This window comes from Rhipicephalus microplus, unplaced genomic scaffold (genome assembly GCF_043290135.1).
Source record: "Rhipicephalus microplus isolate Deutch F79 unplaced genomic scaffold, USDA_Rmic scaffold_15, whole genome shotgun sequence".
NCBI classification, from domain to species: domain Eukaryota; kingdom Metazoa; phylum Arthropoda; class Arachnida; order Ixodida; family Ixodidae; genus Rhipicephalus; species Rhipicephalus microplus.
In genome coordinates this window covers 14,711,108-14,726,949 of record NW_027464588.1, presented here as the reverse complement: position 1 = coordinate 14,726,949, position 15,842 = coordinate 14,711,108, and the positions used below count along the sequence as shown (strand labels likewise).

General features: G+C 45.1%; 1 protein-coding gene across 1 annotated transcript in view; it reads right to left on the bottom strand.

Moving 5' to 3' along the window:
• Positions 1-14,408, bottom strand: part of LOC142784780 (solute carrier family 41 member 1-like) — a 33,362-nt gene extending 18,954 nt beyond the window's left edge. Inside the window, exons 1-4 of the mRNA XM_075883280.1 lie at positions 14,307-14,408; positions 11,512-11,619; positions 6,361-6,432; positions 2,222-2,382 (exon numbers count right to left, since the gene is read on the bottom strand). Of these exons, the coding sequence (XP_075739395.1) occupies positions 2,222-2,382; positions 6,361-6,432; positions 11,512-11,619; positions 14,307-14,408 (443 nt within the window). The remainder of the gene's footprint in view (positions 1-2,221; positions 2,383-6,360; positions 6,433-11,511; positions 11,620-14,306) is intronic.
• Between the last annotated feature and the right edge of the window lie 1,434 nt (positions 14,409-15,842).

Here is a 15,842-nt window from a genome sequence, read left to right as displayed (position 1 = left end):
CCGAAAAGGAAACGTCACAAGTTGTGCCTCCATAGCCCAAGCCTCTATCACAGAAGCGGAGGAGATAGCGATCGCGCTGGCAATCAAGGAGGGCAGGGAGCGAAAAGCCCCAATGACAATAATCACAGACTCGAAGGCTTCATGTAGAAATTACGAAAAAGGTAGAAGATGTATGAAGGCCTTCCAAATTCTAACCAAAGCTCACAAGGACTTCCCAATTGAATACACCCAAACCATTATCTGGGCGCCAGGGCACGAGGGCGTCACCGGGAACCAGTTTGCGGATGAGGCGGATCGAGGCTTCACAGATTACCGAGCTTCCTTGCACACTGCAATAGAGGATCCAACGCCCCTAGACCCTAACTTTGGTGCAATTCTTCAGTATTACATGGACAATAGAAAAGTGTATCCAGCATGGCCGCTTGCTAGACGCGAGCCGGACGCGCTCGCATCGGCTCCTGCTTTTTTAAATGTTTTTGACCGCAAATTTGCCGATCGACCTCGGTTTTTTGACTCATCTGATCCAGTTTCTTTCAAAGATCGAGTGGATACCCGACTTTTGCGGGTAGGTCAAGCTTTCAAACTTTTATTTGGGTGTTTCACCCTGTGCCACGTTGGCGCTCAGCTCGGCCTGCCGAGCGAGACGCTTCGAGGATGCCACTCGAGGAGATGGTCATCGGCGAAGAAATCTCCAGACAGGAGGATGAAGCCTCCGGATGGATTGTTGCCCACTCTCGGAAGAAGCAGCGTCAGGATTTTACGCCCGGCGACAGCCCTGGCCCCAGTGCCGGTCATCGTGCCGCCCGTCCAGCGCACTCGAAAGGGCCAATAAACAAGCTCATCGCCGCGTCGCGCCTGCCGCGATTGCCTAAAGATCACTACCGGGTTGTCGTACGTCCCAAGGGAGGCATGCATGTGCGCAAGGTCAGTGGAATCAAGGTTACCCAAGCTTTGGTGATGGCTGCTTGTCTCGGCCCGCCGCAGGCTGAGGAAGATATTGTTTGTGCCATTGAAATGCAGAACATTTTTGTGATCAGCACGCCACACGCTAGGAACGCAGAAGCCTACGCTAAAGTGAAGCAAATTCGAGTGGGAGAAACGCTCCATGAAGTCTCTACTTACGTGACGCCACCCAGGGATACGTGCAGAGGAGTTGTTCGCGGTATCGACCCTGAGCTCTCTGATGACCGGCTTGGTGAGCTCTTCGTGCACGCGAGAAATCCGAAGGTTCTTGGAGTACGGCGCATCAAGAAAACGCCCACGGTGATCGTCCTGTTTGACGGTATGAAAGTTCCAAACTACGTCATGTGTGGGACGAACCTGATCCGGTGCACGCTCTACCCACGACAAATCGACGCCTGTCGAACCTGCGGAAAGCTGGGACATCGCTCGGACGTTTGTCCCACTCCTACAGTCATCACCTGCCCGGACTGTGGGGTCTCATCGCCCCCTGAGAATCATACGTGCCAGCCGAAGTGCTCCATCTGTGGAGGAGCGCATCCGACGGCGGATCGGGCCTGCAAAAGCAGGTACCAGGTTCCCTACATCGTTCGGCGTAGAAGGCGACGACGGAGAAAAGCAAACAAGCAGCGCGCGGAGTTCGTGCCACAGCAAGCTCCCGGGCTTGGGTTCAACCAGGGGGTGGCCTTGATAACCCTGGGCGGGGTGCGGGTCACCGCTCTCGCTCGAGGGATAGGTCTGCCTCCTGTGCCCGGATTCAGCAGGAACCTAACTGGGCTGAACGAGTGGGCCCAAAACGTGAGTCTCGCACTATCGTGCAGCGCCAGGTGCCACAGCAAGCTACGGCTAGAATACAGCAGCTAGAGCATGAGAATGCAACTCTAAGGAGTGAGCTTCCGGAGATTAAAGCATTAGTTGAGGAGCTTAGGCAGCGCGAACGCACGCCTGAAGGGGCGGTGAAAGTGCAGCAGGCCGAGGCACAACCTAGAGGCGGTAAACAAAAAGCCGCTGACCCTCCGGTAGATATCGAGAAGGAGTTCAGTGACTTTAAACAGGAAATTATGGGGGTGGTCCATGAAATTAAGGAGGCCATCGCTGGTGTCAGCTCTGTCATCCAGTCCCTTTCTGCAAGGGTGGTGGTGGTGGAGCAAAACCTATGTAGCAATCATGGCGAAGCTAAATAAAACATTTGCCATTTGGCAATGGAATTGCGCGATCTTCCACAGGAAGAAGGCAGCCTTGCAGCAGTTCGTCAGCTCACAGGAGAATAAGCCAGCCGTAATACTCCTCCAGGAGACCCTTAAAGGAGAGGTGGCCCTCCGGGGTTATCGCTCCGTGGCCTGCTGGGGGGAAGGAAAACGCGGGGTCGCCACCCTCATATCCAAAGAGTTCTCCTTTGAGGTTCACGATGTACGTCCAGACCTAAAGGTGGAACACATACTCATTGAGTTAATCCCAAACTCTCGGCTTAAGGAGCACCTATTCATTCTCAACGTTTATAGCTCACCATCTGATACTCGGGAAACTTTTAATGCGCTTCTCTGCAAAGCCTCTAAAATCGCGGGCTCGGCTCCATTGACAGTTGCTGGCGACTTCAATGCGCAACATCAGACATGGGGCTATATCAATAATACGGCTAAGGGGCGGGCGCTTCTGCAGCATACTACCAATCTTAATATGTTACTAGTTACTGATCACAACTTTCCCACACGTCTAGGCGATTCTGTAGCAAGGGACACCACGCCGGACCTGGCTTTTGTCAAGAACGTTGAGTGCCCTTTCTGGCAGAACTTGCATGAGAACTTGGGGAGCGACCATTTCATCGCGTCTATCTCCCTCGATGTTAAAGCACCGCCGCCGCGGGTTTTCAAAATTGTTGATTGGGATGCCTTTCAGGAACTCAGACAAAGCGATGAAAAAGAGTACGATGACCTTGGCCAGCTATTTGAGCGTCTTAAGGCAGATGTTAAAGCTGCCACTAAGGTGGTGGAGACGGATCTTAAAACGGAGCGCATGGACAGCCGCCTAGCGAGGCTCCTTGAAGCCAAAAACTCCTTACTTAACAGATGGCGTACGCAGCGACTCAACAGGAGGCTCAGAAAGAAAATTGCTCTGCTCAAACAGGAGATTGAATCGTACAGCCAAACCCTGGCCAGACAACAATGGGATGAGGTCTGTAACGCTGTCGATGGGCAGACGCGGTCAGGGGTGAAATGGAACATTCTCAAGCACCTCCTGGGAGATAAGCAAACTAAAGCTAATCAGAAACACACTGTTGATCGGCTCATTCACAAGGAGAGGTCTGCTGGGCTCTCCAATGATCAAATCTTACAACAGCTGGCGGATAGGTACCTCCCCCTGGGGGCTACCACGGATGCAGACTACCCGGATTTCTCTGGTCTGGAGGATGCGGAGCTGGACTCCCCCTTCAACACGGCAGAGATCAGGGCGGTCCTTTTTGATCTCAATGGAAAATCGGCTCCCGGGCCGGATGGTATCACTAACAGGCTACTTAAAAATCTGGACGATAGATCCATTGAGCTACTAACTGACGAGGTCAACCGGGTTTGGGAGTCGGGGCAGGTGCCGAAGGAGTGGCAAGAATGTTCACCCTGTTATCCCCAATGCCAATGAGCTTGCCCATGCCCAAGCACGCGAACTGTCCCACCGTGACGGGCAATCGGCATCTAATTTTGGGGATGGCATCCGGCAGCTTGATTCGCTCCTCACCTTTAACGAAATTTGCAAAAATTATCAATTGGCCAGGTGTAGCTTTCCGCTCCCGCACCCGCAACTCTCTAGGGCCCAGTCAGTCACTTTAAGAATGCTGCAAACGGGTACTTACCCGTTGCCTTTAGTGTACAGCAAGTTTATCGACAGCATAAAGCCGCAATGCCCTCATTGCGAAGAGAGACGTTGCACGTTACCCCACATGCTCTGGCAATGCGCGGCGCTGCGCGATGGCGAGCCCCTCAGCACAGAAGCTGCCTGGAGGACGGCAATTACCAGCTCGGACCGAGAGGTCCAAATCCGGGCTGTCCAGAGGGCCCGCAATTTGACGGAGGGGCTCGCTCTTCCTGTCCCCACGTGGGTGCGGCCCGCAGCCGACCCTCCCTCTTGAGGGGAATCGGCTCCTAAGGACAATTTGTAAATAAAGTTCATTGACTGACTGACTGACTGACTGACTGTATCCAGCACCGCATAAGAAACTCACAGCAATGGAATCGGTGGCATTACGCAGAATCCAAACAAACACATACACGAACTTACACAGGCTGCATGTATTCTACCCCACAGCATACAAAGATATATGTCCGTGGTAGGGGCCACACCAACTCTGTTTCACATCACGTGGGAGTGTACGCATCACAATGAAGAACACCACAACATGAACAACACAGAGGAACAATGGGAGGCGCTGCTGTCCAGCTCGGCCATTGTTGATCAGCGCTGGCTGGTCCAACGGGTAGAGATGATGGCTAGTGCCAGCGGAGCCCTGGAATAATGGTCCGACCATTTGGAATGCTCCGCGTTATGCGCAAATAAAGTTTTCTCTCTCTCTCTCCTGAACATTGACAGAAAATCCACGCAGTAACTGATGATGAGTAGGGCGAAGCGTCGGTCGGTCGGTCGGTTGGTCTGTCTGTCTGTCTGTCTGTCTGTCTGTCTGTCTGTCTGTCTGTCAGTCAGTCCATCCGTTCACTGCTATCACACTAGGGCACGCATTAGATGGACAAACGGTTTGACGGGCACTTCGCCCCACTCATCAATACGTATTCCGTACATCTAGTGCGAATTTCTTATTATGATTGCACAATCTTTCCTCTTTATTAATAAACTATACCAAAACTGCTAATGCCACCTAGTGAGATTTCTGAAGACACATATATACAACGCCATCTAGTGAGCAATTTTTAAAACTGACTAAAATAGGCTACTACAACAGACTATTAAAGAGGAGGGATAGACCCACAACACCAAAAGCTTAGCACCTAAAATATGTAACTCTACTGTTTACAGCAATACAAACTTTGCGCTAATGGTACTAGAAAGTACCACAAAACAGGAAAAACTTCATTACATTTGGAAAACTGCTATTTGTAGAGTTGTGGCCGTTTGTGATTATATAATAAAAATGTAAACTTTTCTGCTGATGTTACGTTTCATGTTTAAATTTAAAAAAACGTGAACTATGATCGAATTTATTCAAGAGAGCTACAGCGAACATTTACCATAGATGATAATTTAGCCTTTTTTGTCTCAACGGCACACTGAAGCCTTTATGAATTGCCAAACCACAATCAACCTATGAACGTATACCCGTCAACCTACGTTTTACAAGTTCTTGCGACTTTGAAAAATAACTTTTTTTGCATATATCTCCCAAAGTGCTAATTCTACTCGAGTGTGGCCTGTGTGAATACTTGTCAATTCTATCGTGCTCCCGAATTGAACTCTTCGTTGATCTTTTTGTAAAAAATATTGCTGCAAAGTTTTACTGAGACCCGCGTAGTAAATATAAAGGAATGCGACTTCAACCTATACACTGAATATTTATAATACTGTTATATTTACTTTTATTGCTTTTAAATTATCCAGATAGAACAACGCGACAAGACAAACTGTAGTATAAACGGTGTTTCTGCATATAGTTGAAACAAGTGCGTCCGCAGATTGTGACCAATTAAGTGAGCAAATCAGTGTTAGCGTGCTTAGAGTTGCATTTTTGATGATTACAATGGAGAAGTTTGCCCCTACAACCTGTGCCACTGCCACGCTTGTTTTCTGTTTCCACAAATAGATGAGAGCTCTGCATCTAGAGGAGGAGCTTCCACATTCACCAACCTGTAGTACTTCCAACGAAACTACCCCATCCATGTCCCCTGTGTATTCCTACTTGAAATACTTAACAATAAATACTTTTTTCGATTCTATAGTCGAAAGCATGTTTTTAGCGTTTATAGTTTTGATACACGTGAACTACATTAGTGTCAGTGCTGGCATAACAGACCACAGATAATTACTTATTTGTTTCGTACACCAGACAAGTTATCGCAAGAAGTTATCATCATGCAGGCCTTTTTCAAGATATCTCACAGGCAGGAATATTATACCCCCAGTATGGCATGATGGATAGGAATGCTACACGGAATACCTGCTTACATGAAACTAAATCTAGCAAAAGTAGTGATTTTCAGTGAAAAAATTAACATTGTATTGCAGAACGAAATGTTAAAACTAGTTATTGGGTTGGTTTGTTCATATATTTATTCACCCTATATAGTAATCTCAATTATGACCACTTAATTATTCATGTGATATATATTCCCCTTACAGTTCACTATCAAAAGCTTTCGAAGACTGTATCAGTAATTAAATGAGCAAAAATAGGTACGCTACCTGCAAGAGGGCGATGTTTGCAAATATCATGGGTAGTTGTTCGCGAACCCGGTTCAGGTTGCCCAAGTTTGCCTGCGAGATAAATAAAATATGCCTTGTAGTATATTGCATTCGGAAACAAGGTTGAGCTATTTCAAGTATAGGATATACTCTACTATGAAAGAGCCTCAAGGGGGCCTGTGACACTATTTGAACACGTATTTATTATTAGTTATTCTGGTGCTGTGGAACGCACCACTATCATTGCACACACGGCAACGTCAAAGTCGACGCAGTTCTAATTTATTTCACGAGATAAACTACCTTTTTTCAGGCTACCGCGACACACAGCGGCTATGTTAATTATAAGAAGTGATGTCATGTCATGTGTCGTGACGACAAACACCGTACTATTTTTATTAGATTGATGCGAGAAATAGCAGGCCATATTCATATGGTGGTAGCTAGGCCTACGAGTGAATGCTAAAACAGAAAAATCTTTTTTTATACTTTCTCACAATGAAACCATTCCTCTTTCAAAATGATGTGTTTTCAGAACAACGAACACAACACTTAACCTGCGAACGATGCTATGGCACACCGGCAACTAAATGTGGAAACTTGTACCCAGTTTTAAGCCAGCTAAAAATGCAACAGGCGGTGAACGCCCGCGTTGCCGTATAGAACGCACCTTGCATGCAAACTGAGAACTGACCTTGCCCAAAGCGCATGTGTGTATCTTACATATTGTGACCATGGGAACATCTTCTACTCGACGCATGTGGTTTGTAGTAAGCACGCCATCACGCCCTTAAAAAAAGCGATCAAGAGGTATTGTGTGAAAGCCACCAAGAGATGACATTTTTAGGATGTCCTTATGAGACGCGCGCTGTGATTGGAAGTGGTGTTTGACGTCATCAGGCGAGTAACATGTGAAAGAGAACGTTTCTCGTTGTCGTCTGCTAAAGTATTGAACTTTGAGGACTCATAATTTCACTTTCTGTGCACCAATTTTCATCAGTCTTGTTGCATTTGTTTCAGTAATCACGGCTAGACGCGTTTCAGTGCTAAATAAGGCTGTAGTAAAAGTGTCGCGGGGCCCTTTAAGCCATCTCAGTACATCTTCATTCCTACGCCCGTATTCATACACGCTCTTTTTTTTTTAGCTTGACTTACCGCCACCTTCGATGCCACACAAATGCGTTTACGACAGAATACTACCGTGGGTGGCCCTGAAGGCGGCGCCAAGGCACCACCAACGCACAACTGGTGCAGTCTCGTGAGCCTCATATAAGCAAAAAATGCCTACCTTCCCCCAATACCACACCCCTAAAAAAGCTAAAGTTTAGTCTCTGAGGCAATGCACAACAGGCCATATGTGCTCCCACGAAGTTCTAACGTGGAATACAAAATACACTCACATTTTATTATACCTCAAAGCAAACCTATGCACTCTATGTGCATCTCGCGCGTTGGAAGAAGTATTTTGTTCTTGCTGAAGTACAAGAAATTCGTTTTTGAAATATATAAATGGGAAAACTGAAATTAATTTTGGTAAAGCAGATGACTACGTGCATTTGACGGGTTCTGCGTTTTCCTAAAGGTAGGAAAATTTTATTTGTTCTAAGATTCGTTATACTTTTATAAATTTTAACGACTTATGAAACAAAAAAGAGCAGAACCGAGTGAATATACCATTTACAATTAGCTTGCTGGGACGTTTGGCATTCTAAATTTTAGTGAACAAGTTCAGAATATTATATTCAGTATTTTCTATTCACGAAAATTGGAGTGTACTTTGAAAAGTACGTTCGGTTAGAATGGGTGAAAAGTGTAACGCGAGAGCAATGTCCTGTTCTTAAAGTGCGTATTTCAAAAACCTCGACGAAAATGTTTTATGTGTCATATAACACGAAGAGTTCAAATCATGGATTACTTGAAAGTAAGCAATAAAGGTGAAAGTAGCTTGTGTCAATAAAGTTTTAACTGTACTCTCTGTAGAGGGTAGCAAACTTTCAACTAGAAACATTTATGCGAAGTATCTAATATTAGCTTTCTATGCACCCACTACATGGTAGCAAGGGGATACATGCCTTAACGTCCGTGATTTTTGTCATCTGTGGCCGGCTTCAAACCACGCCGTCATTATGATTATCGGGTGTTATTACACCCAGTGTCAATGTACTCCTGTACCACGCGATTTTTACAGCGCTATGCCACGTTATATTATGAAGCCTGTATACAACGATCTTGTGTTTGTAAAGCATGAAAGTTGTTTTGACTGCATTTCCTAGTAGAGGAAGTAATTTTAGCTGCATTTCCGAACATCGACGTGGCTGTGTGGCAGAATACTTGCTTGAAAAGAAATTGGCTGGAATTCGATCCTCACTTGGTCCCGGACATGTTTATTGTTAATTCATTTCATTGACTCTTGTGTCAATCATGGACAAGATCATGATTTTTTGCTGCCGACGAACGATGGCGGCCCCGATGCAGACGCCAGCATATCTGCGAAACAAGCTTTCTAACGTTATCACATGAAAAAAGTGTGGCTAATCCATGGGAAAATTGTTAGATGTTGGGGCAGCGTTATCAAGATGTGCTCGGACTGGAATTTGCTGACGTGTAGCAAGACCGCCCTGCCAAGACGACTTACTTTTGTGTCCGGACGACTCTTTCTGCAGCAAAGCTACACATTCATTCCTCATATGCCTGGGCGCAAGCTCTAGCTCTCTGTTAAAGTGAACCTTATAAGACTACGTCATGTTTCACCCTGTCGCCTCCTCATTTCCTCTGTCATCGTCACAAGACTCCTCCTCGCCCTAACTTCCCTTCCCACCTTTTTGCTATGCTATGTAATATTATGCATGGTTAAGGAAAATTCCTGCATTCAGTATACGCTAGAGCCGTCATTTCGACATCTTGTCTTCAATTCTGCACTACTTTCTTCAGTGCTTCTGTATGCGTGCTTCATACCCTCTCCTTCAAAACAAGCAAAAATTAGTAGAGGGCAACTTTGAAAGCGGGCATCGTGGCGATAAGGAGGCCGGCATTTCGAATTAGGTTTTTCAAAGGGAAACAAGCATTCCCTCAAAACGGAAAAAAATGCGAGGGCGTGGAGTTGGAGGGGGAGAGGGGTAGATGCATCACTGAATTACGAAATATATTATGATTATGCTCAATTCATTCTCAATCTGACGGAGGCCGCACGTGTAAATTGTACGTCAGAAGTTGATATAAGGGCTCCACTGTCATCTGTTTTTGTTGGGTATGTACTATGTCATATTGCATGGATACAAAAACTCCCTTGAAAAAGTTCATAACTAAGTTATGACTGCGTAATTTCTTTCCTAGCGATTGGAAGTTGGCTTTGGCACAACGCTTTAACTTAGCGGGTCATGACTTCGATGACTTCTAAAGAGATACTAAAGGAAACTATTAGGTCGACGTTGGAGGGGGAGAGGGGTAGATGCATCACTGAATTACGAAATATATTATGATTATGCTCAATTCATTCTCAATCTGACGGAGGCCGCACGTGTAAATTGTACGTCAGAAGTTGATATAAGGGCTCCACTGTCATCTGTTTTTGTTGGGTATGTACTATGTCATATTGCATGGATACAAAAACTCCCTTGAAAAAGTTCATAACTAAGTTATGACTGCGTAATTTCTTTCCTAGCGATTGGAAGTTGGCTTTGGCACAACGCTTTAACTTAGCGGGTCATGACTTCGATGACTTCTAAAGAGATACTAAAGGAAACTATTAGGTCGACGTTGACTGTATAAATACTGGTCCATAAGCATCAATTGTTATTTTTGTACTAAAAAAGGCCTATTTTGAAATAAAATCACGTTTTAGTGGTCCGCAACAGGTTAGCGCACTTCAAATTACTCGCCTCAAAAAGTGGACAGTTCGGACCAACTCACGTCACTGTTGCAATGCACGAGGTTGCCCGGCTTTCTAGCAGCAGATTGAAAGCAGTGGGAGCCACAGCAGAAAATACGGCCAAAGATCAACTTCCCGCTTGGCTCCAAGATTGTAGACGTTTTTCGGTTCAACTGTGCCCCGCTATATGGCACCATCTGTACAGTGTAACTACGCGGAAATTGCATTTCTGAACAACTCGCGCCATTCCCCATAGTTACGTCAGCCGGTTCGTTTTTTCATTACTCAAACAGAAACAAAAAGCAGCATTTTATTGCGTATTTTGATGCGCGGAAGGTTCTTTATCTAGTGCAGTTAAACAAATTACTACAAAATAACTGTACGTGGTTCATCTGATGTAATCGGGATCATTTTAAGAATGTCTCACTGCGGCACTTGTGTTCTTGTGAATTTACCCAATTTCACGGTAAGTAGCGCACTGTCGTTGATAAAATTGTCGTTTTAGATGCAGTCATGCATTGAGCTTTCTTTCTGGCGGAAATAGTTAATATACCTTAGTGTCCCTTTAACTTTACAAACATAAGTTCCAGTATGCATGCCAAGTTGTGTACACGAATCTATGTCTATTGCATTGTTTTTGCGATAAAAAGGAACTAAAGTTATGCTAAGTGGCAATAGTAGCATCAAATTTGAATGACTTTCAAAGCGTCACCTTTATTTTGTACCTATACAGAGCGCTGAAGGGTTTTACATTTTTATTACCTTAACAAGCACACCTAAATTAGTGAACTTTGCTTCTCTTTTAGGCCACACTGGTTCAAATAATGACTGCATTTTGTCTAGTAACTGTACTTAACTAGCTTCAGGATACCATCTTATAGACGATTCCTCTTCAAATCTTCTGAAAACCATGCAAAATAACAGTAGTGGAACGGGGAACACACTTATGGACAAAACTGCGAGTATTAGGGTGAGTCAGATACTTCAGTTAGGCGTCTTAAAAGTGTGCCTAAACAAGGAACAATGGATTCGTTGTTTTATGAGGTGCAACCATCAAAAGGAGCTTATGCTATGAAAGACGCCATCGAAAATCAATAAGTTTTGTAATTTAGGTGAGATTGTGATTAAAATTTAAACATGATACTCTACAGAGCAACTGAAAGCTACATTCTTACAGGCACGCATGAAAACGCATATTCGAATAGTGCAAGTGGAATAGACAAGCGAGGACGTGGATTAGTTCTGTATTATGTGGGTCAAAGAGTGGCACACTAAATACGCACCTGGGTGCTAAGCCTCGCAACCAGGGTCTGCTCCAGGTTGCCGCTGAGTCCCAGCAAGGGTGGAATGACCACGAATATGTGTTGCACTATCACATACACCGGCCACTCCTGCATTGTTGAAATGAGAACATATAGAGCACGCTCAAACAAGGTGTAGTCGCAAAACAGAATGCGGTGTCCCCCAACACCAATAAAAGTCCGAACATTTTTTTCTCTCAATTCTTTGCACCTTATTACAGAGGAACTAAACTCAACAAGTGTCTCTTGAGCTTTCCTACGAGCAATCAAACGATATTGCTATGATTTAGTCCAGCTTGAAAATTTCTAGAAATTCTCGGTTGTGAGCAGTAAGACTAATATGCACGTGTCGTACTAGAACTTGAGCGACCACCTCATGCTGCAATGCGTGTATAAGCAAAAACCATATATTTTTAATTTAATAAGGGTAAAATCTGTTTTACTAACCATTCGACCAGGACACGTAAGCATAGCAAATGTGGCCACTTTTTACATTAAAAAAACAGATTTCAGTTGTACCGTACATTAAAACAAAGCTTTAATTAGAACTTTTAAAACAATGCGAATAGTTTTTATCCGTTCAATTTGACGGAACTCCATTTACAAAGACCTAATGATGGTTTAAATTGGATAGCTACTCAACCCAACAAGTCCGCCTATTTTTAGAAGGTGGTGGCTTTTGGTCAGCCACTTTGTATATATCAAATACGTGGCCGTCAAAAACAATAACCATAAACTGTTTGGTCGTGCTTAAGGAGGCGAAAAATTCACTGCGATTTCCTTACTAAATTCATAAGTTGCAACTAGAACCATTCACTTTGAAATACGAGGTAATACAATTACTGCGAATGAAGTATACTGGAACTACGCAGTACAACAGTTTATATTCCGCACTATTACCACAGGTCGTGCAGTGCAGTTTTAAAGGGCGCGATCGGGAACAATTTATCAATTTGAAGGTTTCAAAGCTTGACATTGTGCGAATAATCAATTCAGGCTATGTGTTTAGGACTGTGATAGAAAATATCTTCCACGTTACTTTTGTTTTGCCGAAATACTTGAAGGAATTGTTAAAAGCGACACGCACACGACCAGTGCATGCACATGAACTCAATGGTGCGTCTAGTGTCGTAAATACGGGTTGCTCTCTTTTTTATGGAATAAAGTTTTGATACGCTCCATTGCGCTAATCCTGCAGTAAAGGCACGTCAAGCATGTAATAAGGCCTTATTTTTTAGCAAGTTTCTTCTGGGGAAAATGCTATGGCGCTGGCAATGTGTGATATATAAGCAACTTATTGGGTTTAACCGCCAGCCATCTGAAAGTTGAATAGTGCTCGAATGTTATGATGAAACTGCAACAAATTTTTGAACCAATCTAAACATGATGTTGTGCCTCAAGTCAATAGTTGCATATGTAGCATCATAGGAGTGCGTACAGGAGAGACACAGGGACGCGGCATTCTATTAATCACTTAAAAGGGTGTTTGTAGAGTCTGCCTTATACGTTTGTTCAATCATGAATACACAGGTATTTTAAACTATTGGCAGCTGAAGACACCTGACGTTGCATTTCAGGAACTGTCTACTTCCCGTCTTCAACTCAGGCTAGCCCTTGGGTGAAGGAAGTCTCCGCATAATTTCCAATTTCTTAACCCATTGTAAAGCACGTTGTCGTTTGGATTTTGCCAACGAAGAGGGAGGGGGGGGGCGAGTGCGATGAAAATTCACTCTCACATTAAATGGGCAACCCTACCCACGCCCACGATAGGATCTCTAGATTTATCGGTTTTACCACAAATGTGTTTTTGCCAAGGTGCACCCCAACTCCGATGACCTATTTCCGTCACTGATATCGCGCAAAATATATCCTAACCGATGGCAAACTTCTCCCCGGGTTTCGAACATACAACCTCCCAATGCACAGCGGGCGGCACAAAACCTCTAGACCATGGAGTGTACGTTGTCCAGCTTTTCATATACATGACTGGTCGTTCAGCGCGTTCACATCTGTAACAAAATGGCCCGAAAGACATGCATTGGGCACGTGGCAAAGTCATCGTCCTGTGTCTGAAGATGCGCGCGTGTCTTCACAAAATGCGCTGGTTCATGCACGCACGCTAATCTCGTGATTCGAACGCTATGTACTTGTCTTTCCACGGCAAGATTGCTTTCAAGTTACAGTAGTTAAAGAAAACGCGAAGGTTACTTCACCAGCTGCTCCAAACAAGTTTATCCGAAGCTGCTCACTCAGAAATAAGTATGAATTCGATCCCTGATATTTGTTACTCTGCGCGCGTCCTGTGTATGCTACTTTCGTGCGTGCTTTCTCCTTTAGCTGCACGCTGCAAGTTTTGAACTGCTTGCCGTTCTTTGCGTGACAGTATAATTTGTTTCTGTTGCATATATTCGTTGTCCTTTGTGCACGAACAAAACAAAAGAAACTGTTAACTGCCTCTGTTAGGGCACGTTTCTCTTTCCTGATATACTAATTCCCAGACAGAGAGAGCCATGTTTTCTCCCATAATCTACTTTTATTCCTACTCTCGTTTTCTTCTCTTCTTTCATAGAGCGGCTCCAATTGCTTCCTCACAAATTATTCACAGTTGAGAGGTTGTGCCTACCTGTTTCTGGCTGTTTTTTTCCTTTCTTCATTCGTGAGTGTCTCTCCTGTTACAAAAATGCATTGTAATATTTCGCCACATTCATGAAAATGGTTTATGAAGCTTTTATGTTGAGTGACTCATTAGTTCGCAGTCACACTCCAGCCAATTTTACCTTGACCACGTCGAGCAGGATGCCAGCCAAGGTGGAGCCGAAGCCAGCCAGCATAAAGGGCACGAACACCTGCAGCGCCGTCGAGGTCAGCTGGGCGTTCATCGTTCCTTCACTAGGACTGGCGCTCCCAATATCCGTGCGTGGCACACTTGCACGGCCGATAAGGGCAGTGCCAACGCAGGCGTCAATCGAGAGGGGTGCACCCGCTTCGGAGAGTGATCCGACGTTGGTGAAAGCATGAACGACGCCTGGCCAATCTCACGAACAGGCAACGACAAGCTTACGTCGTTGTTGCGAGGGTCCTGGCGGCCTTTCTCCGACGGTACCATGGTGGATGGCCGCATCCGTGCTACAGTGCGTAAGCGTTGAAAAAACTGTGATCTGCTGCCTTCATTTTACACAATACTGCCACTTTGTGGAGACATCATGGGACTAGCTTCAAAATAGCGTGAGACTTGGTTTAACCGCTTGTGGGTAATAGCGTGTAGGCACTATGCTAAAATTATTAGGATTTTCTGAATTGTGCCTAATATAGACCCTTTTCAAAATTGTAAAGTTCGCTTTTCTGCTATGCAGCTTGAGCAACAAATGGTGGCTTGCCATTTAGTCAAAAGAGCTTGTTTAAGCGGGGTTTACACACGCAAAGGCGTGAAAAATGTTGAGTCGCCTCCCAAAATTAAGCACCTATAATAGACAAGACCGAGCACGTTCATCTAGAACCCCAGGCGTGCGCAAAAAGAAGGCAGAAAGGACCGCGGCGCCCCCTAGTCACCTAAGAGGGGGGCGCGAGATCTGCTCCATACATTGACTAGGGAGCGAGGTGCCCTGCTATCCCCACAAGAGGGGTATCGTAAAATCTTCCCCTAATATTGTCCTAATGGGGAGGGGCGGCACAGCGATGGACCTTCGCCCCCTTGAACACGAACCCTGCGCATGCCCATTACTACGATCGCGTCTTCGCGTGAAGCACAAGTGCCGCCATTACTTGTTTAAAAAAGCAGTGCAGAGGAAGCGCGCTTGCAAATTATGAAAACAGTTCATTGGGTCTTGCGGTTTTACATCAGAAACGATTCGAAATGCAGACACAATGTAACACACGAAATGACATACCGGCGCTATGTCGTCTGGTTTGTCATCTCGTGTCTTATTCTTAGGTGGCATTTCTCGTGCTGCAATTTATTTCAGTTATAGGACGGTCAAACGTTGTCAATCCTAAACGCCGACCAACGCCTCCAAGAGAAACAATGCCTAGAACGTCGCTCTCTTTCCAATTGGGAGCTTCCTGCTAGCACGAAATCTCGGAGGCCATGCCTCCTACCACGTGTTGCGACCATCTGCCGCGTGGAACCGCTCACCTCCGTACCGCTCAGTCACGTGATATTACCTCACCACTCTGAGCTTCATCGATTTACCAAGTCCCGAATCACTGCCAGGTGATCAAAATTTCCGGAGCCCTCCACTACGGCGTCTCTCATAATTATATGGTGGTTTTGGGACGTTAAACCCCGCAAATCAATCAATCAGTACCGGATCACT